The sequence below is a fragment of the Haliaeetus albicilla genome, chromosome 13 (genome assembly GCF_947461875.1).
Source record: "Haliaeetus albicilla chromosome 13, bHalAlb1.1, whole genome shotgun sequence".
Classification (NCBI taxonomy): domain Eukaryota; kingdom Metazoa; phylum Chordata; class Aves; order Accipitriformes; family Accipitridae; genus Haliaeetus; species Haliaeetus albicilla.
Genome location: NC_091495.1, coordinates 39,683,677 through 39,706,837, shown reverse-complemented (window position 1 = coordinate 39,706,837; position 23,161 = coordinate 39,683,677). Strand labels below are relative to the sequence as shown.

At 44.6% G+C, this 23,161-nt stretch overlaps 1 protein-coding gene across 1 annotated transcript in view; it reads left to right on the top strand.

Moving 5' to 3' along the window:
* Window positions 1-10,521: 10,521 nt before the first annotated feature.
* LOXL2 (lysyl oxidase like 2) overlaps window positions 10,522-23,161 on the top strand; it is a 55,441-nt gene continuing 42,801 nt past the window's right edge. Inside the window, exons 1-2 of the mRNA XM_009920233.2 lie at window positions 10,522-10,693; window positions 20,829-21,268. Of these exons, the coding sequence (XP_009918535.2) occupies window positions 20,908-21,268 (361 nt within the window). The 5' untranslated portion in view covers window positions 10,522-10,693; window positions 20,829-20,907. The remainder of the gene's footprint in view (window positions 10,694-20,828; window positions 21,269-23,161) is intronic.

The window sequence follows — 23,161 nt, the reverse complement described above, 5'->3', positions numbered from 1 at the left end:
TGCCAGTTGTTACAGAGCCTGTACTTCCTGTTTTTGAGATGCCTAAAACTAGAGTACAGAGCCTTTAATTGCATGCTTAGATAAAGCAGCCCCCTTTGGACAAAGGCTGACGTTAGTGGTAAAGTGGAGAGGAAGTATAAGTGTGTGATTTGGCAAAATCCAGGCAGATGCCAAGCATCTCTTAGCAGAAGAGATAGTGTCTCAAATGCAGCAAGCAAAAAAAACACAACCAAAAAACCCTCAAAAAATGCCAATAAAAATGTGTGAAAATCATAAAAACATTACAAAGTTGAAGGAAGAATGTTTTGGACCTAAAATAGAATTTCCTTTTAGATGCTGCAGCATTTTCTTTTTAGCAAAGTTTTTAACATGTAAGAGAATGCAAAAAAAAAGAAAATCATCTTAAGGCATAACTTTAAAATTGATTCTTTAATAGAATCAGAAGCTCATTCTTATTAAATAATGGACAGTCATGGAAAAAAAACTTCTGGCCTTAACTAAGGTGGTATAAACATTTTTGAAATGAAAAACAATTGTCTAAAGTAATGTATGTCCTGGTTGAACCAAATGCAGGATTTTGACTTTGCTTTCTTATTTTGTAGGATGGACAAACTATGGCTGTGCACACAATGAAGTATGTGTTTTATGGCCCCCAGAGCTTAAGATTTTAGTAGAACAAGCTGCAGCTAGCAAGCTTGGTGAATACAGTAGGGACAGGTACAGCATTGGGATAATGGAGACAGATTGGTCTTGTGCTTACATAAAGCATCGTGTGCCTGCTTTAGGGTTTCCACACTTGTTTTTGAAAGCACCACGCTGGGGAATGAAGATATGAAGCAGGAGTGTTTGGAATGTGAAGAAAGATAAGATGATGAATGGTGGTGAGAAAGTGATCAGGAAAATGGGGCATGAATGGGCAGGAAGCTTTCCACGGACCAGTGACTGCTCTGCAGTGTGCGGTGTCTTTTTTTTTTCTTTGACTTTTTTTCTGCTCCAGGATCCTAGCAGTATTGTCCTGCTTTTTCTAGTGATTTGGTTCAGGAAGGGCAGAATAAAGATGACCCAATACACAATTTCCTCCTGTAATGGTAAAAAGATACTGCCAGCAGAGGTTGGTTGTGGGAGCAGCTACTGTTCATTAAAAATCTAAGCAGTGCATGAAAAACCAGATTCAAACAAGTCTAAGGTCTAGAAACTTAAACAACCTTTCTTCATTCATGCAAAGTAGTGGACTGAGGCCTGTTTTATATCTGTTTTTTCCTCTCATTCAGGTATCAGGTGGTAAAGTGCTTGGTAAGGAGAGCAGGTGTCAGGGTGCTTCAGAGTGAGGTGGGGGGTGAACTTTTAGTATCTTCAAAACTAAAACCAGCTGGCTCTTATCTGCTTGGGGACTTGCTTTCCTAAATTCTTTAAGGTCTTTTAAGGAATCTCATTAGATGCTTAGGTGCCCCTCCCTGCGCATGAGAAGGGTCAATTTGTCATGGTAATGCTAGTCACTGAGCCTCACTTTCACAGCTTGCTGGTTTTTTTTTTTCTTCCAATAAACTGTTTCTCCCAGTTGCTTCTTGGATTTGTATTTCTTTGTGCAGGTTTTCTGCTGCATTATGTCTCTATGGTTGTGATGCTAACTGAGAGATTTGAGGGGAATGGGCTGAGTTTCTTTAAACCCCGACTCTCAGCTTTTCCATCCATGGCCACACAGTCTCACACCCTGGTAAGAGTACAGTGAGCTTCAAGGGGTTGAGTATACTGGGAAAGCAGCACTGGGAGCCTGCTTACTTCCAGCAAGCTGGGAGTTAAGCCCCTTGATCTCACACAGGTATAGGGGGCACAGCAGAGGCAGCTGAGTTAATTAAGTTTCCTAAAGGTGCACAGGAGAGAGCCATCATACTCATTAGAAGCAAGAGCCTATAACGGTTGGGAGAGCACAAGGCTAAGGAAGAACAGATGGTGCTGTGCTCTGGTGTGGTGATCTTTGGCGAGGTTACTGCTTATCTGAGGTATTCTAGCTTTGAAGTGAAGGTTTTTAGCCCTGTTGGAGAAGGTGGGGTTGTGTTTTCATTGCTGTGGAACCATCGGGAAGGTGCAGTAGAAGTGTGGTAGGATGCTATGAAGGGGAGCAAAGTGTGCAGCGTGGTTTGCAGTGAGGAACTGAAGTGGAAAACCAAGCCTAAAACTGACTGGTGGCTTTGGATTGATTTAGCAGCAGTCCTGGGGTAGATTGCTGTTGCTTGGAGAGAAACGAGTGTGTTGAGAGGAATTTCAGTAGATTCTTAGGCTGTGGGTCTAAAAAGGTTGATGGTCCTTGGTCTGTACCTCTGGAAAAAGTAGAGCACCAATGACTTGGAACCTCTGGCTTTTGCTTCTTTCAGGAGGTGGTTTTGATGCTGTAACTGGGATGTGCTTGGGGTTTGGGTATGGAAGAGAATAGGGATTTTGTCCTGGGAAAGTGTGTTTTAGAAGAAAGGACATTAAAAACCAGCTTTGAGTACTAGCCTAACCATTAGGGCAGTGTAGGGCAACAAAATAGCTGCACACCATCCTTCTGTGTAACACAGCATGAGATCTCAGCACACGGACTGTGTGAGGCCCTTCCTGCAAGGGCTTTATGCGAGTTCATTGCATGTTAGTATTTGCTATATTGAGGCTGACAGATGCGCGGGTGCCTTTAATTGCTTTAAGAGCTTAAAGCCCACAAGGCATGGGGAGGAGGCACAGATTTTCAAAAGCAATCAGCTAAGTGCTAAACCTAAATGCCTGGATTTACAAGACTGCAATGCTTTTTGGTGCTTGAACCTGTGGGAAGTGTTTACAAATTCTGCTCTTCTTTGAAAATCTGGCTGTATAGTGTCCCAATAATTAGAATTACCATGTGTGTGGTCGGTTTTTGTTTTGTTTCATTCCCCCCCCCGCCAGGTGTTTGCAGGATGGAGCAGGGACTCTGGAATAGCAGGAAGAAGTTTGTGATATCTCCTGAGGAGGAGACTAAACCCATGTTATTCTTACAGCTCTTTTGCAGCTCCAAATGAAAGCGGCGGGGGGGGCGGGGAGAAGCTTTTCCATCCCACCCATGGACAAGCCTGCTCCAAAGAGACTACGCTAAGCAACAACACCAGGGGAAACATGATTCCCTTAAGAGACTTAGCAATACCTGTTTTCACTCAGTGCCTGTTCCTGGGCTCAGATTCCCAAGCCACAATGGTAATGTTTATCTGTTTGTGTCTGTTTCTGCATTAACATGCTTTATTTTCTTTCTTCTGCTTCTCCTATTCACCTTGTCCTTTCTCCAGGTCCATTAAAGACAGGTAAGGCATGCAGAAAAGCACAGAGGGGAGGCAAGGGCACTGCTCTCTGACCTATCCCAGTGACCTGGAAAGGACAGGTGAATGATACTGAAGCTTTTGGCTTCATGGCCCCTTAAACATATCACTCTTCTTTTTGTTGTTGTGTTTTTGTGTGTGGAAAATGTCCAAAGGAAACAAGGCCAAATGTGGTCCCTAATGGAAGAAGTGGTTGGGAGACAAAATATACCCATGAGAAAGGTAGGGTATGATGGAGAGGGTGGGGAAGGGAAGGAAGCACATGGCTCCTCCAGGAACACCAGCCTTGAGGAGGTAGCCCTGGACCTTGTGGAAACAAAAGGGTTTTCTGTCTCTGCAGCACTTAGCGAAGGGGACAGTCAATAGTAGTGACTTGATGGCATGCCTGATCGGGGGCACCTTGTTCTTACTTGTCCCATTGTTTCTGCCATTGTTGCTACTAAATAACGCATGAAGCTCATTGAAAGCCGAAATAAGCCTCATGAGGACTTGCTGTGTCCCTCTCCCTGGCCACCAGCCTCTGTGTGTGTAGTGTTCAGGGGACCTGGTCCTGACAGTTTTTTTTCAGGTCTCCCACACTTTGTTTAAAGCATGGGAGGAGGACAGCGACTTTCTTGCCTGCTTATGCTTCAAGGTCTTTGGATTGGTAGGAAGTGGTGCTGGGAAATTGCTTGGGACTGGGTTAGCGGTGTCTTCCTAGATGATGAGCGATATGTGTTGCTGGAGATACTTTTTAGAGCCCTGATCTTCAAAAGGAAGTGCTCAGCACCCTTGTACCAGGCCACATACAAATGCACTGAAGACACAAATGTGATATCCAGGTCTTCCTGAACTCCAAATGCTTTCCAGGGTCCTGGAAATTACAAGCTCTATGTTCCCTGCTACAAATAATGTGCAGAGCAGGGCAGGATTTGAACCTATAGATTGCATAAGTTTTCTATTCCTAGGTCTCATGTCTCTAAAGTATGGCACTTTACCAGCATTTCTTTTCTGCTGATAACTGCAGTGCTGACTTGCAAACAAGATTCCAACAGTGCCACTTTTTTTCCCCATTAGGTGGCCTCTCTAGGTTGCCATGGCCAAATTTTCACAGGCAGTAATAGTGGAAGGCAGTAATCTTGGGTTAACATTTAGGGCATCACCTGCCATGAAAGCTGAGGGTCCTCAGCTGCTTGCTGATCACATACACATGAAGGTTGTTAACGAAATGGTGGGATCAGATGCAAGGGTGTGTAATGCATCTCCTACATCGCTGTTCCCTTCTGCATCCCACGTCCTGGCCTTGTGGTGAGCTCTTTTGCAAATTCAGCAAGTGGAGCCTCTGTCCTTGAAGTAATTGTTCAAGTTTCTGCATAAGAACAGAACCGCTAGCAGTGACTGTCCTTGTTAGGACGTGTTCTTTGGCCTGTCACAGTGAATCAGCAAAAAAGACATTAAAACAGATGTTTCCATAACGCCTTTTAAGGATGAGGAGGGATTTGCTGCACTTGCCTGGGAGTTATGGAGACCAGTACATTGTGTTCTTGAGCATCTTCTCCCTTTTATAACCAAATGGCCTTAATCTGTTCAATTCTTCCTCTCTTCTCCCTTTCCGGGAGGGGGACTCTTGCCATCTAGTGGGAGGGGATGGTAAACCTCCAGGACCTCTGTCATCCCTCAGGGTAAAAGGACAAAATGCAGCCCTCTTTCCCGGAGACTTCTTTTGCGTGAGTCATTTCACTGCACATGGAGGATTAGCTTACACTGCTTTCCCACAGCCTTGTCCCTGCCTCTAATTGGTGAAGCTGGATTTCTCAAACTCTTTTTTCCTTTCTAGAAATCTCGCTCTCTTCATTTTTTAGGGGCAAAACTTTGTTTACACCCTTTGTACTGGTTTCAGCTGGGATAGAGTTAATTTTCTTCCTAGTAGCTGGTATAGTGTTATGTTTTGGATTTAGCAGGAGAAGAATGTTGATCACACACTGATGTTTTCAGTTGTTGCTAAGTAGTGTTTATACTAAGTCAAAGATTTCTCAGCTTCTCATGCCCAGCCTGCAAGAAGGCTGGAGGGGCCCAAGAAGTCGGGAGGGGGCACAGCCAGGACAGCTGACCCCAGCTGGCCAAAGGGGTATGCCATACTGTGTGACATCATGCCCAGTATATAAACTGGGGGGAGATGGCCTGGGGGGGATCGCTGCTTGGGAACTAACTGGGCATCGGTCAGCAAGTGGTGAGCAATTGCATTGTGCATCGCTTGTTTTGTATATTCCAATTCTTTTATTATTATTATTATTGTTGTTGTTGTCATTTTATTATTGTTATTATTTTCTTCCTTTCTCTTCTATTAAACTGTTCTTATCTCAACCCACAAGTTTTACTTTTTTTTCCCCGATTCTCTCCCCCATTCCACTGGGTGGGGTGGAAGTGAGCAAGCAGCTGCGTGGTGCTGAGTTGCTGGCTGGGGTTAAACCATGACAGACTTCTGTACTCATCTCCTGGATGGCTGAGCTGCACAGAGGGAATCTGTCAGGAACCTGTATGTATAGGGAAGGATGTAGGTGTGTGCTGGTCAGATACTGCATGCCACCTGCATTTTGTCAGGGGATTGCTTGGGGGAAGTTGCCTTTCAACAGCTGACTCCTTGAATCAGTGCTCAAAGACAGCTAGGATCTCTGAGTAATTGCTTTTACAGATAGAGAAAGAAAAGTACTTGCAAAGTGCCTTGCAGTCAGATCTTCCTTGGTCTAGGAAAACCAAAAGCTCACGTGCCAGTCAGGAGATTTGAGTACTAACTGGCCTCCCCCAACCCCTTTTTTGAAAGGGTAAGGAGAGAAATACAGGGAAGATGTATGTGCTTTCTCTGGGTATGTGCTGCTTTATTGTTCAAACTGCCTGGGACTGAGAAGGAACAGCTGCCGTCACGTACAAGAGCAGACATCATCTCTGAGCTCCTGTGCCTGTTACAGAAATCTATCTGCTGTGAGTATTTCTCGGGGCCTCAGGTTTTCACCCACCTTGGTGTATAAGCCTTTTGTTTGCTCAGAAGTAGGTGTAGTTAATGGATGTTGAAGGTATGTTACTCTCTAGGTGATGGATCAAATTGAGAGCTGGAAGACACAGGTCTATCACAGATCTCATTGAGGCTGATCTGCACTTCTATTCGGATGGGCCATTTGTTAAGAGTCTGGACTTCAGCAGAGATCTTGTTTTGGAATGTTTTTGTAGAGCGTTAAGGTCAGCTGTGCCTTAGTGAGCTAACATTAGTTGCAAGACTGAGAAGTTGTGAGGCCTGCAGATTTGACGGGATGACTCTGAAGTGTGGAAAATAAGTGGGTGGTGGAAAGTAAGCATGATGTGGTCATTGTCTGCATTGCATTGACTGTTGGACTAGAACACATGCAGAGGAGGAAAGAGAAAGAGATCTCAAAGGATTGATGTTATTTCTTATAGAAAATGAATCTCATTTTTCCAGTTTTGCTGGCTGGAAAAGATCTGTGTCATGCAAGGGTCCCTCCCTGAATAGAAGCAATGCACGTTTACAGTCCTTTCAACAACAACTAACAGTAACCAAATAGCAGGGGATGGGAGTCTGGGAGGTCAGTTCAGTCGCTAACAAACTCCTGATGTGGAAATCATAGAAATTCCAGTAGGGATTAAACATATATATGCCTTTTTTGCGGGATGCTTAGACCTACTTCTCCAGAATTGCTGGTGTTTGTTAGCCATCCTATGAGCTCAAAATCAGGGATACAGCTCTCCAATTGCACATTGTGGGAACTTTCCACTAGGGCCAATTGGTGTGAAAATTGCCACGTGTCGTTAACACTCTTACAGAGCAGTTGGGTCCTTCAGTTGTTTAGGTATCGCCTAGATCATCTCTGTGCGGAGCGACCTTTACGGAGCTTAGCGTATCTGCTCTGTGATTTTGAAAGGTCAGGTCGACCTGTGGCTCCAGAGAGTCTACAGGGTGAAAACACAAGGTTTGGGGAGGCAATGAGCCTTCCCTTTTTAAAAGAACTGAAAATTGGAGAAGAGAGATTATAGAACCTAATAGTGCGTACCTAATTTTGGGGAGCATGGACCATGACTGTGACTATTTGGTCAAAACCAGTCTTGACTTGCCCATGTGGCAGGATGTGTCCTTCAGGCAGATGCAGAAGAAAACATGTAGGCTAGGGATGTGGACCTGAAATGGTGGCTGTGTGCATGGATGAGAGAGATTCAGCTGTAGCTGGTACTTGTACAAGTATTTTGCATGAAAATACCCAGTATGTGTGGAGTCACTGAATGCAGAAAACCAATGCCTGCTGTTGGCTGTGGTATTGCTGCCCACAAGGATGCATCTTTGCCCCTTTGTTGGAAGAAGCTGAAAGATTACTGTTGGGAAGAGGGTAAAATATGTAAGATATGTGGTAGTAGATCTGTGCTTCCCTCCTGGTGAAGGGCAGCAAACTCCACAGAGCCTGAAGAGCAATGAGGTGACAGTTAAACTGGTTGGGAGGTGAGAGGATGGCTGGTGGGTCTGGCAAGTGGTTTCCCTGGTCTCCTGTTTACATGATCAGATGATGCAAATCCAGTTTGTCCAGCGTTTTGTTCTGTAGGCTATATGATTTTGAGAGCTTTTCTAATGTTTGGGGTTTTTTTTTTTTGCTAGGTGCTTTTCTTTTGGTCTTAACCAGCTGCAATATGAAGGGGGCAGCAAATTCCCTGAATCCGGCATGTTACCTTGAAGAGCTTTGCTGAATTCCTGCTGAATGTTTCATTTTATGCAACCACTGAGCTCTTCCATCAGCTGGAAGCCTGCATGGCATTCGCTGCTTGTATCCTTACCCGACCCGGGCATTCGGCAAACATTCCTCCAGCAAGCTGTCATGTTTCTCCATGCCCTGCTCAGCAGACGCTCACACATTCCTTCCTCTGGCCAAACTGCTTCCAGCCAGTCTGAAATAGCTCTGCTCTGTGGAGCTTCTGCTGTGACACGTTTTTCTCCTGTTGTCCCTGAGACTGAGCGAGGTGAGTCCAGCCAGGCTTGGCCCATTAGGTGGTGCTCTGCTGATAGCCATGATGCTAATTGCAATTTGCAGTATTTCACCTCTTTCATGACCATTGTCGGAGAATTAGGGCACTGTGGACTACTATGCAAAACCTCTGGCTGCTTACCACTAGCGCTGGCTTCCCTGGGAAGAAGAGCCAAGCTCCGTTTCAGTGACATCCTGGGCTTAACTCCTGACATCTTGATATTCTGTATATCACACCAAGAAACAACTGTCCTCTTTCTAATTTTTTTTTTTTCTCCTTTAACACCACGATTGACCCTAGGGGACTGCCTGCAGGAGGCTTTGCCAACTCGTGGGAATGCGATTGTTGTGTCCCAGTCTCCTCTGGGTAGGTATCATCTCAGAACCCTGCTATTCCAGCAAGTAACAGGGCCGTTCTTGTGTTGGGCTGAACCCTCAGTTCTGGACCAGACTACTCTGTGTATAGAGCCTGTGAAACAGGGAGCGAGGGAGACTTTGTGCTGAACACCTTACAGTCTTTTGTAAGCAAGGTTGAGCTTCACTGAATGAACTGACAATACCAAAGAGCTATGATCTTGCTTAAATTACGCAGGGCTGCACTACATTTCCAAACTAGCTTCCCTTCTGTTGCCAGCATGTTGCAGAATCTTCTAATGTTGATGCCCAGTTCAGTGCAATATCCCTTTCCAGTAAAAGGTGGCATCAGAGAGTGGGGAAGCTCTGTACATCAGTGCCAGAGCAGCTGGGACTAAGAACAAATGCTGCTTTTCCTGTGGTTGGGGTTGAGAAAATGGAGTTGTGCTCTGAGCAGGAGGCAGGCATTACTTGGTGTGGGTAAATTGTGTTTAGGAAGTGATGAAAACCCTGGGAAAAGGGAGAAGTCAGGTGACATGTTCTTGTAGGGTTTGGTGTTACATTGCTGGAAATGTATCCAGAGATGTGGATTAAGCACTTGAACTTTTCAAAATAATTAAAAGAATTAAATTGAGAATTGATGTGAGACCAGGCAGGACTAACCTGGAAGAGTATTCTTACAGGCAGCAGTCCTGTACTAGGGAAGGGCTTGCTAGAAAGTCCTTTACAAATATGAATATACTGAAATAAATGGGGTATTCCTTCAAAGGTTAGCCTTCAGGAATACCTGCTGTTCTTTCTGTGCCTATCCACTTTCTGCTGACTTGTTTGAAAAAACCCAGTGAACGTGGATTTAAATACCCAAGGTCAAAGCTGGTGAGAAAATAGATTTCCATTCTTTGGGAAATGCTGACGCTTCAAAATGTGTTGCTGTCCAAAATTGGGTCAGAAGACAAAATTTCAAGGTCTTCTCTGTAGCAGAGATTTGAAAGCCACTGTTTTGTTATTTTCACAGCTACAGAAAATAAAAGCGAATAGAATTTTTATGATGCATTAAATGCCTAAATGAAAAAAAAGGACAGTTTTAAAAACACACACACCCTCTCTAGTTGAAAAGGTTGTAGATTTAGCTACTTTTGTTGATAGAAGAACTGCTTCAACTAGCTCAGACCAGTGTTACTATTTCACTGGTAGCTGTTTGCACGAGGGATGCTCTGAGTTTTCTGACACAGCAGAGGTTGGGATTTTTAATTGGTCTGTTGTTTCTTTAATGAAGAATTGTTTTTAGTCTCTGGTTAGTCCTGGGGACATCAAGGACTATGGAGTAACTCTTGCTGCAGATCTAGATGGTTTTTAAGTATGTGCCTTGGTTTGAGCTGCTGTAGTCAGGAGCTTTAAGAATATCAAGGTGCTGGAAAAGCAGTTGCTGGATGCTGAAGGGTTAAGGTGGGTGATACGTGAATAGCTGGGGAGATGGCATGCTGCAAACTCTCCAAACTATAGAAAGGGGTGTAAGTCTGAAGATGCTGTACTGTAAGTATTTGTAGAGTGCTTTGCACTGTGAGGCTCCGAATCAAACTGGGGTGCTTAAAAACTGCTGGGATCACACTGTATTATTTAACACTGGTATCGATAGGATTCGCAATGCTTGTTCTCTAGGAACGTCCTGAGAAAGCATTCATGCTCCTAATCCACCTCCTTCTTTGCAACTCCGGCTGGGTTTTCTCCCCCCATTTCTTTTCTGTTTGCAGTCCTTCTGCTCAGATTACAAGACAAGCCCATGATATCACCCGCTATGAGCTGAGGCTGAAGGGGCTGGGTCTTGGGAGGGGTTTGCTCGCTAACTCTAGTGAAATTTGCCAGGAAGCAGCAGCTTCTTGCAGCATATTTCTCTGGCTGCAGGATATTTTCCAGTGCAGAGGGGACCACTCAGTCGGCGCGCTCAGCCCAGAAGAAAGAACTTCACGAAGCACGACGAGACAGAGGTCACCCCCAGCACAGCCTACCACCACTAACTCCAAGGTAAAGGCAGTCCTGCCGAGAACGGTGGCATTACTGCTGGAGATGAAGGGGCTGATGAATTAGTTTAAACATTTCGAACCCTCTCTTGCTTCGGGGCTGAAAGTTTTATTTCGCTTCTTCCCTTTTCTCTTTGAATGCGTTTTCTTTCTTTCCCATCAGTTTGTTATAAAGTATGATGTTTAGACATAACAGGCTGGGAAGAAGGTAGATGTTTCTTCTAATTCCTGTCCCCGGAGACTTGATTTGGCAGGGGTGGGAGGACACAGATACTCAGTGTCACTCTGCAAAGATGTTGTGACCAAGTTACTTGCTCACAGGCATGCACAGATGAAATAAAAAAGACATGTTGCAAACTGTCTACGAGTTCAGGCAATGCATTTTATGTAGTATTATTAAAATACGCTTGATTTAGACCAGAAAGCTACAGTACATGCCATCAACATTGTGTAAATGTTACCAGCTACACTTCAGAAGCAGTTTAAATTCTCCTGTCTGAATAACTGCTTTCAGAGGAAAAGGCTTCAGTGCAGATGTTTCCCATTGGCAGAAGGTGCAAAGCAGTTATGTCCCTAGTTAAGAAACTTCTCTGCTGTCATTGCTTGGGATTCACAGCCCCTTGCAAAGCAGCCGTCAGCCTACCAGCAACTTTCTTTAGGCTGTTTTATCATGCAGCAATCACAGTAGTTTTCAGGATGACTCCAGCATAGGCAGTGGTATCCACCTGAAAAGTTGCAGCACAGAAACGTGGGATGTTTCTCTCTGCTATGAACCTAGCCCAGGTTGAGTTCTGATTCTTTAGCATGTGCACAAATGACTCTGCCTTCTTTTAGATTAATTTTTGCTGTTTAGTTTAAACAGATGTTACTGTGGGGGGGTAAAAAAAGATCTAAGACCGAGATCGTTTAGAAGACTATAGAGAAAGATCCTAGTTTAGCTATCTGGGAGTGTAGTAGGAAAACTATTTAGCATCTCTCTAATCAGCTCATAATGATGACATTGCAGTGCTTTCAAATTTGTACTGAATAGGGGCTGAAAATAATTCCTACTTGCCAGTTTAATTTCATCTGCATTGAACCACCCACAGTGGTGGAATTTCCTTAGTTGGAAGCTAGAGAAGCAGTTCAAAAACATAAAATGAAATATTAGCATGAAATACTGTAATAGCAATGCATAGAGGGAGAAACCACATCTTCAACATAGGGTGCTGGATGCTTGTTACTGCAGGAATGAATTTCATGCGATCTGAGTTCTAAGTGCAGGATGATGTTGGAAAGCACCTCCCAAAAATGGGTTCCTAATCTATAGTTTAATACTTCAGTCCGGTGGTGAGGAGGCTCAAGAAATCTCTAAGATTGTCTGCTCTCCAGTCGAATCCAATGTGCTGTTCTGTGAGTGCTGGGGCAGGACTGCAGAGAAGAGGTCTTTAGAAAAACCTTCAAGAAAGTTTTAGCAGCTTGGAAAAGCTGCCAAGATTGAAGGGGGTGTTGATGATGTAGTAGAGAACAATGCCTTTGTCTTCAGCAGAGTGATTTAATAGAGAAGCCATGCGTTTTGCTGAAAGTGCTATCCTTTAGCAAGTTAAGCAGAGACTCCCAAATGCACGTGTAGTAATGCTCTCTGGATTTTTTCCAACAGTTTGACTCCAAGTTCATTGTCTTTACCTTACTGTACTGCTAACTTCCCTTCTGTTTTTTCTATTTCTTGCTTTTATGTTTATTTTAACCTTTTAGTCTTTCTCCTCCTGAACTGTTTCATAACATTCTTGGTGCTGTTTTAAAACACAGTGGTGTCCTTTCTTGGAGATTGTAACTCCAGTGGATGGAATGATTTAGCCGATCAGCCAGTCAGTTTGCAAAGCGCTTTCTGTGAAATCCTCTGGGAGCAGGTGTGTGTGCAGATACATATTTACTATGAATGTCTGCAAATGTACACATTGAGGAGGAAAAGTCCCACTCCTAATCTGTAGTAATGCTGATGGAAGTTTGGTATTTCAGAGAAGCATGCTGTTCTGAAGTCAACCTGTCCTGCGTCTGCACTGCTGATGACTTAGGCTGTATTAATTAAGACAGCATTATGCAGGGGTATGAGGGGGATCTCCTCCTTGGAGGATATCTACTATTTGCTCATGTTCTTCAAACTTAGGTCATGCACAGATCTGGCTCTGTGAGTGTGTGTGTCAGCTGTGGATTTTAATGTAGTAACTTTTTGTAGGGTCTTGATTCATGAACTAATTGTGTATGTCGTGAACTAATTGTGTATGTTTCATGAAAAGAGGAGTTGAATCATATAGCTCTAGTTGCCACTGCTGCTTTTGCTAAGTACAAATAGATTGCTTGGTCATCATAATCACATCCACTAGCTGCAGATTAAAGAATTTATACTACTAGGTTCCAAAATCACTTTTTAATTGTCTTGGAAGTATTTGGGAAGAAGTTCTGTTTCCTATTAAGAATACAGCACAAGGTCTGTGGAACAGCCAGCTGGTGCTGGCCAGGAGCCTGAGAGTTGTCATGATGTACATCTCTATTCGTTTTCATTCTCTGACACCAGGCAAAGGGAAGAGATAAGGAAAATAAAGAACTTCCCAAAATGAAGCATATTTGAATTGCAACTGTGACATGGAGAGAAGATGCTGCATATGTCCATCTGATCCCCAGGCAAGTTTTTTGCCTTCTAAGATAAATGAATGCATCAAGGGGTTAAAACTGAAGGCAAATGCCAGTTGCTTCAGTTGAAGTAGATCCGAGAAGAGGCCACAGCCTGTATTTGGATGTGGAAGAAGCTTCAGCTTCAGCTGAGCCCTTTCATGAAACATGCTGACCATGGATCTGAGTGGTTTGCCCTGCAAAAATTGCTGTGTCCTTGCAACTCTGGAGAGCAGCATGTTTCTGAACATTTGGATCTCATAGATCTAATCAAACAATGATGCAAATGGCTTTGGTTAGGCAACTTCCACAAACACGGATTTTTCCGTTGTTAGACTTGTAGCTGTCTTTTAAAAGAAAATGCAAGTACAATGCCTTTTCTTTCCCACTCTCCTAACTAGTCCGTTTGTCCATCAGAGCTTCTCTTCTCTCGTCTAGCTTCAATAGCAAGTGATGGCAGGCAACCTGCATTCCTGGGCTATATACATCTTTTTTTGCTGTCTGTTCAAAGTGCTGTCTTGTAGTTTATCCTCATCAGTTGGCAAACACTCCAGACTGTCTTCTCTTTCAGGTAGTATGTACTTCAGTGGGCTTTTGGGAGGAAATAAAAAAGTGGGCATCTATGTAGGTACGTTTGAATATGAAGCAGAGGCCAGAAGGTTCTTTAGTAATTATTAAGTAATAATGTTTCTCTCGAGTGAGATCTTGTGGCTGGTAAAGTTGTGGCAAGTCTGTAGCTTTGGACTGCTTAAGCTTTACCTCTGCGCGAGAGGGCATACTGGGACTTTGCTCTCCCTTTCCCTGCAGCATCTCAACAGACCAGAAGAAGCAAACAGCATTTGGTAGCTTCCCTGATGTAAACAACCGTTGAATTTGCTACTGATTGCCCTTGGCCAGTTTGCAGTAACGTGTAATTTGCTTTCTTAAGGTAGCTCTCAGCTCCCTGGTAGCAGGTTTCAGTCCCCGAGCAGCGACAGCTCTCTGAAGTGACTTCTGAAAGCCCTACGCTCATCAGAGAGCTCCAGGGAGTCTGAGTGAAAGGGATGAGCAAGTGGCAACAGCTCAGTGGTACTGGCTAATAGGCATTGGTTCTTTTCTCCTCAACTGTGGAGAGAAATTCAGAGGAAATGTGTTCCTCAGAGCGATTGCTAGCAGATTATATTGCCATCCTTCCAGCTTGCGGAGTCTCTGGATTTGTAACATACCAAAACGTTATCCTGACATGGTTTCTGCTGTCCTGCTTCTCTCTGCCTTGAATCCTATACAGCTCTTTACTGAAAAAAAAACCCCTGAGTTTATGGTTTAGATGTCCCCAGCAGCATTTCAGCTTCCTTCAGTCATCCAGCTTCCACCTTCAGCACACTTTTTGGATTGCCTTAGCCTTTGCTGCCTCCCCTAAAAGCGGCTGTGTACTGACACTAGAAGGGGCTCGCCTGCCCCACCAGGTGTAGCAGGATGGCGTCTTGTCCCTGAGGAGGTCACCCCAGTCACAGAACACTGTACACGAGTTTTGTTATCAAACCCGTGTTGTTCTGCTCTTCTCCAAGGCAGGTTCAGTTACACTGAAGTCAGTCCGAAGGATGTCTAGGGATTTCTAGGAGGAGGGTTAAGAGTGACAGTGATTTTTCTGGTCACCCCAGTTGATCTATTGTGATGTTTTCCCGTTGTGCAGTGGGTGGGGGGTTTCATGGGGAGCATGCGGTCTTCTCCAGAGCTCCTTATCCACTGAGGTAAGTACTGGTCTTACATGGTTCCTCTAGCTAATGAGTCTCTGCTGTAGATTTGGATTTATTGCCATTGCTTGGTATATCTGGTCCTGCCAGTGACCTTTATGGCTTAGTGTTTTAAGAGTGTGAACAAGAGGGCTCTCATTCATGGCTTACACCGGTGTTATAATCAATGGGGATTTAATCTAGAAAAGCATTAGCCCTATGTGGCAGGGCTGAGCCTCTTGGAACAATGGGAGAACGTATCTGAACTCTTACCCGAGCGAGTGGTAGTGTTTCTATTCACTTTAATAGTACTGGAGAGGGGGTCAGTGTGAATTGCCCTTGCGTTGGCTGGAGAACTTATTCCATGGTAGTGGGAAATCCTGTTCTTGTCCCACGGCCGTGCCTGCTGCGGGGTGTGTGAGCACGCCTGAGGAATGCACTTTGGGCGACGGGGCATGGAATTGGAAATGCAGGGTCTATGATTCGGGCGGTACCGTTTCAAGTGGCTGAATACCAACTGTTTGGTGCTTCTGGCTGAGACCCAGGCGTGCCAGCAGTGGTCAGAGTGCTAATTGTTTCTTCTTCCTGATGGATGCCAAGCCAAATGGAGCATTGCTGGATCTGCAGTCACAAAGGACTCGTATCAAGCACTCCAGAATTTCCTTTTGTTGTCTGGACAAGGATGGGAGCAGACAAGCTGGTTTTGTCTGAGCTGATCTATTGTTTGGATGATTTGGTGAAATTAAAAAAGGGATTCTTGCTGGTAGGAACAAGCTTTTGATTTGGGGAGATGAATAGCCTATTAGTTTCACCTGGTGAATTCTCTGAAGAAGTAAAAGCCAATATTATTTTGAAATGAAACTATTGCACGTTCTCCTGTAAGCCTGTGTCCATCTGTTCCCTTCGAGGCTTAAGACGGGAGTCCTGAAAAGGGCTGAGTCAGCAGCTAGCAGGAGCATGCCTTAAAGCCTTAAATTACATGTTAATGTGGTGATGGAGAATCATCTTACGGCCTGAAGTACAGGATGGGGAGCCAGGAGACCTGGAGTATTTTCCTGGCTTCTCCACTGACTTTATTCAATAGGTTTTTAATGTTCTGTCTTGGATTCTTTTGAATGGGGAGACCAAAATATATACTTTAGGATTACATCATTAATAAATCTGGAGGCTATTAAAGAGAGGGTGTGAGGGGAGGAATGAGCCCTACAATAAAGGGAATAGCCAGCACAAACCAAACGTCCTGCACATCTAAGCCTGGATTTGTTCTTAGGAAGGTCAGTATGTGCAGCTTTCTTTGAGACATGGGGAGAAAATGAGTCCAAATCTTGGTCACAGCAGCAGAAGAGTGGGTTTACTTAAATATTTTCCTTATCAAATTTTGTTATTGTGGCTTATAATGATGCTGCCATAAATGTGTGTGTGCAGTTGGCTTCTATCTGAGTGAGTCTGTTGCCGAATCGTCACTGTTTTCATTGAAGAGCAGTGATAGTTTTCTTTGGTGCTAGTGCAGTAAAACTAACGTCTTGTAGCGAAGGAGAGAGATTTCAGGAGGATCCAGGAAAGAATAAAACCAGGACTTGTGTGGCTGTTGCGCTGTGGAGTGAAAGAAGTGGTGTAAAATTTTCTGTGCTGCTTTATCAATCCTCTAGACCAGTCCTGTGTTACTGCTTGTCTTGCCTCCCAGTGAAAACTGACCCGGATGGTGTGGATGGATGCCTCTGCCAGGAGATGCCCGATCCCTTCCGGTGCCGTAACTCCCTCTTGTCCCTCGGGACCGATCCTGATAGGAGACAGAAAGCGGAGAGCCCTTTCCAGTACTGCAGTGTTAGGTGGCTTCCTTGGATGCTGCTGGGCACACTGGGCTCCTGAAATTTCCCCATTGTACCTAGGCTGCTGTTTCTTGTGGAAATACTAAAATATGTCTCTGTTCAAATTCCACTGGATTCTGCTTTTCCTGACATCGTGACTTAGTCTGAATAGTTTCTCTTAAGCACCTCAATAAACAAGACCTCTGGGTATGGAAGGTTTTATTTCTGGGGCGATGCAAACACTGTGAAAGCTTTGTCTCTTAATGTTTGAATGTGTAACTATTTTGAAGCGGATGGTAATATGACCTGAAGGAAAAGTGGACTGTGGTTGCTAGTACACACTGCAGTGTTGTCTCCTGGAGCATGTAGGATTGCTGCTGTTCTGATCTTAGGGAGAATTCCTCTGGGATTTGCATCCGCAGGTGGAATAGGACTAAAAGAGAGATTTCTGAATGTTTTTCCAGCACCTACCCCGGGTCCTCGAGGAGCCCCTCCTGATCCTTGCAGGATCCTGACAAAGAAGAGGTATGATGCTATACGACCCGAGCACAAGACGAGTTCCCCGAGTCATTTTCCTTAGAGAAGGTTTGGGACTGTGTTCATACGTGCTTGTTAAAATTCCTTTTTGCTAGTCACGCTTCCCTCTGTGGAACAGGGGCTCTCAGGAAACCTTATCCTCCCTCACCAGGTTTTCTTCAGTTCTATGGTAAATAGTGGTTTTTCTTAGTCTCGCCTGACTGTGAAGTCTCTAAGCTTTTGGGGAACAAAAGCAAACCCGCTTGCAGTTGCCGTTTGGAGTCTTGGGGCTCCTGGGCTGTCTGACTCAGCAGGACTTTGCCAAGAGTGAAAATTACACCTACTATATTTACTATAATCTAAATTAGTATCTCCCTGACTAATCTTGGTATCAATTAAAGTAACCTGGAAGCCTGTTGTGACAGCCCACCCCCAGCTGCTCATGGACCACGAGGTCTCCCAGCGCTGTGACTTTTTGAAAGGTTCTGGCATCTTGCAGTGGTCTGTCTGCTTTATTAATTAACACTTCAGGGAGTACCGCTCTCAGCTGGTAACTATTACATCCTGCCTCTGAATGGTTTCCCCAAATTATTGTGTCTTTTGGCTGAAGTCCTTCAGTAAAATGACTCAAGAGCTTTTGTTTGAATAGAAAGCAGTCCTGGAAACTGGTGTTGCACAGCTTTTAGCTATTCCTTGGCCTGTGATCACGAAAGACCCCTATTAACCTGAGCGCAGAGCTGACCGCTCGTCAATGTTTGCCTTGGCGCAAGAGGGACGAGCGAAACCTGCTGTTACGTGCTGTTTGTCGATCCTATTCTCCTGTAAAATATTCTTATTTAGTTCAATATTGAGCTTTCTGGAGTATCATAAACCAAAACCGTAACCTAGAGGGGAATTTGGCATATTCCGTTAATTATGCTGGCGTGCCTTCTAATCTCTTGAGAGCTAGAGGTCCTTCAGGACTTGACCGTAAGGCTACTTACCACACGTTATCTGCCTTTGCCTTCTCAAATATCCTTCGTGTGGCTGCCTGCTACACAGCAAGACCATGCAGATGCTACAGAAGGTCCCAGCAATATATAAACAGAGCGCTGCGTTCTTGTGCGTGTGGGACAGCCATGGGAAAGCTGTAACGACTTCTTTAGAAACCTGACTGTGTAGCTTTGAGCGAAGTCAGGGCCCTGCTACCCCTCATCTTAGTTTTTGGAGAGAGGTTGTTTCAGTCCAACTTAGTTTTTTGATTAATATTTGCTGAGGCTTTTAAAATCCAGTTTATACAGTAGCAAGAAACAATAGCCACCTAAAATGAAGTAGGTCAAACCAGATGTTTAAAGAAGATTAAAACTGAAACCCAGATTTTTCTGAAGACCACTAGGCTTGCAGTTCTGCTAGGGTTGCAGTTGGACATCCCCCCTTCAGTATTTTTACTTATAACTAACATATGTTATTCTTCTCTGTTATAATCTAAGGGGGTTACTCGAATTTTTTTTATACTGTTCATGACAATTGCTGTGCCCACGTGTTTATCCTCTGTGCTAAAAACCATCTTGTATCCATGAAAAACATTGTAAGAGGTTTCTTTTGAAATCAGTGCTGGTAGGTACTGAAGTCGGGAATGTCTGACTAGTACTAATGTACCTTGACTCAGAAGTCTTTTATTTTTACAGAACACACGTATCCTGCCCTGTGGACTGCATTTGCTTTGGGAAATCCCCTTTGTTTGCTGCTGGAGGGAAGCAGCTTTGCGAAAGCAGTTGTCCTTCCTCTTTTCCCATCCATCTTTCTGACGTGGGGCAGGAGTTTATTTTATTCCTTTTTCTCAGCCTTACCTCCTGACCTGCAAAAAATTGAAAAATACCTTTTTTCCATAGCTGTGTTTCTCTGAATGTCTAATGAAAATTTACAAATCTCAACCTCGTGAAACCCATGTTAAAGTACGTGGCTCCTTGAAACCAAATGTTTATTTTCCAAGAATTTTTTTGCTGTATATTTCCCCCTGCCCCAATTTAGTTAGACCTGTTGTAAAGTCTCCCCTTGCTTTTCCTGTTTCCTTCCCTGATGTCCGATGCTAGACTTCTTAAACTCACGTGCTTTCTATTTCATTTGTCTATTCCTTAGGCAAATGCCTTTCATCCCCAGGTCTCAAAGCACTTCAGTAGGAAGCTCACGATCACCGGCCCTGTTTAATACAAGGGGAAATTGAGGCACAGCCCTGGAAGTGACCTGCCTGAGGTCACGCAGCAGGTCAGCGTCAGACCTGAGGTTTGAACTGATGCCTCTTGAATTTCAGGCTAGTTGCCTGGGATTTCTGATACATCTCCTCATTAAGCAGCTTGAAAGGCTGGTTAATGTGTTCCGCTCTGTCTTCGTATGAGTATGTGCTCTGCTGGTCATTTTTTAGGGATAGCGAAGACCTCACAAAAATACTGGAGTATTTTAGCTTCTAGACATCTGGTTTTGGAGCCAAATCTTTCCCCTTCTCCCTCCCCTTTGGTGGTTGCCAGGAAATAATGGAGCTTTAAAGGGCTGGGGAGCTTTTTCCCACTGCGCTTTGGCATTGCTTCATTTGGAAACTATTGCATCCTCAACCCCCACGTGTGCTGCCTGACCGCTCCACGTGCTGGGTGCTGGAGTGAAGGCTGGGGAGTACATGAGCGGGAAGCGGGCAGAAAAGGACCGGGATTTAAACATCTGGCTGAAAATTCCTCTAATGAGTCAAAAAGTTGCTGGTTCATACCTTAAATGACTAGCTTATTTAAGGAGGTAGCACTTGTATGACAAGTAGCAACCAAAAACTGGAGACCGTTAGCCACTACTCCATCAGACAAACAAGGTTAGCCAAGACTACTTCTGCAAAGTGTCTGCGTACAGTAACACGTGTCGATTCTCTACCGATGAAATCGGACGTGTGGTGATGGATATAAGTCTTCTACCATTGTATTGGGAAAACAGACTTCAATATAAATACCTCACTTCTGACCATATTATAATACATTTTGTTACCCTTCTGGTTTTCTGCTGTTTAAGTGATGGTTTTGGCTGCTTTATTGAAGGAGGTATGGGAGAAAAATGGCTCAGTTCTGCCCTGGTAGGATTTGAACCAAGGTTTGCCGTAGCTTGCTGGAGCCACTGAACTACTGGATTTGCAGAGAAATAGGAAAATCAATTGCTAGCATGTGCGACCTGTAGAATTTTGCCCTGGAAAGAAGTATTTTCCAGCTGAAACTATTGGCAAGTTGACCTAAACTTACAAATGGTTTTAATGGGTGGTTTTGTTGGGGTTTTTTTTTTCAGTTTGTTCATCCAGCCCACAAGAAACAATTAACTTGACTTTGGTTTTTACAGGTGGCATTGGACATATTGGGCATCTTCCATCGCTTTATTCCCCACTGAAGCAAGAGCTATAAAGTCCGTGTCGTTTCCCAGCCTTACTCAAACTTTTCTTTCGTTTCAGGACAGCCACACAGTACCTACCTGCACTGATTGGCAGCTGCTAGCAGAGGATTTGGCTCTGAGAACTGTGAGCACTGAAAATGGAAAGATTCCTGGGTTCTACCCATAACCACTGTTTGATCATGCTGTTCTTCATCTCCCTGAGCCCGCTGGGCTTTGCCCAGTATGAACACTGGCCCTACCTCCCCGGTTACCCTGAGCCACCCCCACAAGTGTACCAGCCCCCCCAGAGACCAGCAAATGTTCCCAAGATCCAGCTGCGGCTCGCAGGGCAGAAGAGAAAACACAACGAAGGCAGAGTGGAGGTGTTTTACAGCGGCGAGTGGGGCACGGTGTGCGACGACGACTTCTCCATCCACGCTGCGCACGTGGTCTGCAGGGAGCTGGGCTATGTGGAAGCAGTGTCTTGGCTACCGAGCTCGAAGTATGGAAAAGGAGAAGGTAATACCAGAGTGGTGGTATTGTACTAGCTGTGTCTCCAACCCCCAGTAATTCTTGACCTGTCAATCAAATTTAAGATGTAGTGATATTTCCTGCGAATGTAACTGAAATAGCTTCCCGATGAAGCAGTGCTTCTGTAAATCAGGGTCCCGATAGATTAAACAGCTTAAATAATAGGTGTTTGCTTGTTTTGACCGAAACAAGTTAAGGAATGTTGAAGAGCCGAAGGACCAGATCATGGCATGTGAACTCTGGCAGGGGATGCTGGGGAGCAGCCGGCAGAGGATTGGGGTAGGAGGCTCTTCAGTAGCCAATACGGCTCGTCAAAAGGGAACCTGCACCCACAAGTGTAATGTATAGATGGTCCACTTCCCTATTCACACTTCCATTGCCTTGCAGTGAGTCAGACAGGGCCTCTGAACGCTCCATCCCCCTACTCTTTTTTTTTTTTTCCTCTGAACTCTTTAGGCTCTAAACAGACTGCCTATGCGATGCTACACAAATCTTTCTTTTGCCCTGTTAGCTCTCTAGAAACACAGGCATCGTATTCTGCAATGCAGACTAGCCTATAAAACCCCAAAGGAGTGTGCACACTTCATGACCTATATAGGACTATATTTATAATAATCCTCTTGGACACTCTCAGGCTGTTCCTGGTGGGGAAAAGCTATTCACCCTCACCCCAAATTGTACGTCCTTTCTTGCTCTTTGAAATTGTACGTGATGGATGTGTGGATGATTGCGGATTGCACCTTATTGCACCTCATTCCCAAATGTGTGCTGAACAAAGACTTGGGAAGGTGAATGTGTGTTACAGCAACGAATTCTTAAAATCACAATGCTTGAGAGAGAATAGCTCCCTAATAGTATATAACTCAACAGATAAAATTGTCATCTTTTGATATGCTGTTAGTTAAATGTTGACCTATGGAGAATTTTCTCTGCAAACATTGAAGCCTGGCACGCTGTTGATGTAGCCCACAGATTATTTCCACTGCAGCAGGGATGAACGTGCTGCATGTCTGTTACTTAGCACTGCTCGTTAGTGCTCACGCCTATAAACTTGCCCGTAAAAGAGCAAGCAGGCCTTAACAGTGACTTGACTGAAATGCGAAACCTTGAATGTTGTCCCAAGCTGTGGATTTTGGCTCTTGGGGTAGAGCGGGAGATTTCCAAGTGAGAAAGAGGCCACGACCTTTGAAAACAAACCAGAAACCGATTGCCACGTGATTTAACGGGAGGGAGTGTTCTCTGCGCGCCAGAATAGCGCTGGGTAAATCCCGATGCAGAGAGCCCGTGCACGGGGGATTGTGCCTTCCTCGAGGTAGAGCCAGGCTTTGCAGGAGCTCGTTCTGCTCTCCTCTTTGGCGAGCATGGCGAGGGCTGGCAGATCCATCGTCTGGTGATTAACCAACTGAACCTCTTGGGGCTGCTGGAACAAAGCTGGGACAGCTACAGAATCTCCTAGTCGCTCCGAAGGTCAGGCAGTCCTTTCTGTCCAAAGGACGTGTTACTCTTCATACGAGCAAAGTATTTAGTACCTTAAAATATGGGAATTGCTTGTTGGCCCTCGGTCCTTGCAATTTCGGGGGCAAATTGCGGGAGAGCAGCATGTGCCCAGCACATTTCCAAAGGGAAAATGAGCACTTTGAAAAGATGAATCTCAGAGATGCTGTTGGGTCTTTAGCTCTCAGCTGCTCTTGGGAAAGCATGACCTAAATTTTGAAGGTGACACCTATTGATTTTTGTCTGCTCATCTTAGAAGTGAGTTCTGAGGGACCTGATTTTTTTCAAAATAGAATATTTATAGGCATGTACACGCGTATGCTCATGTGCACATGCACACACTTTTTGCTGGAGGGAAAATGGTAATTACAGTCTGGAAACTGGATC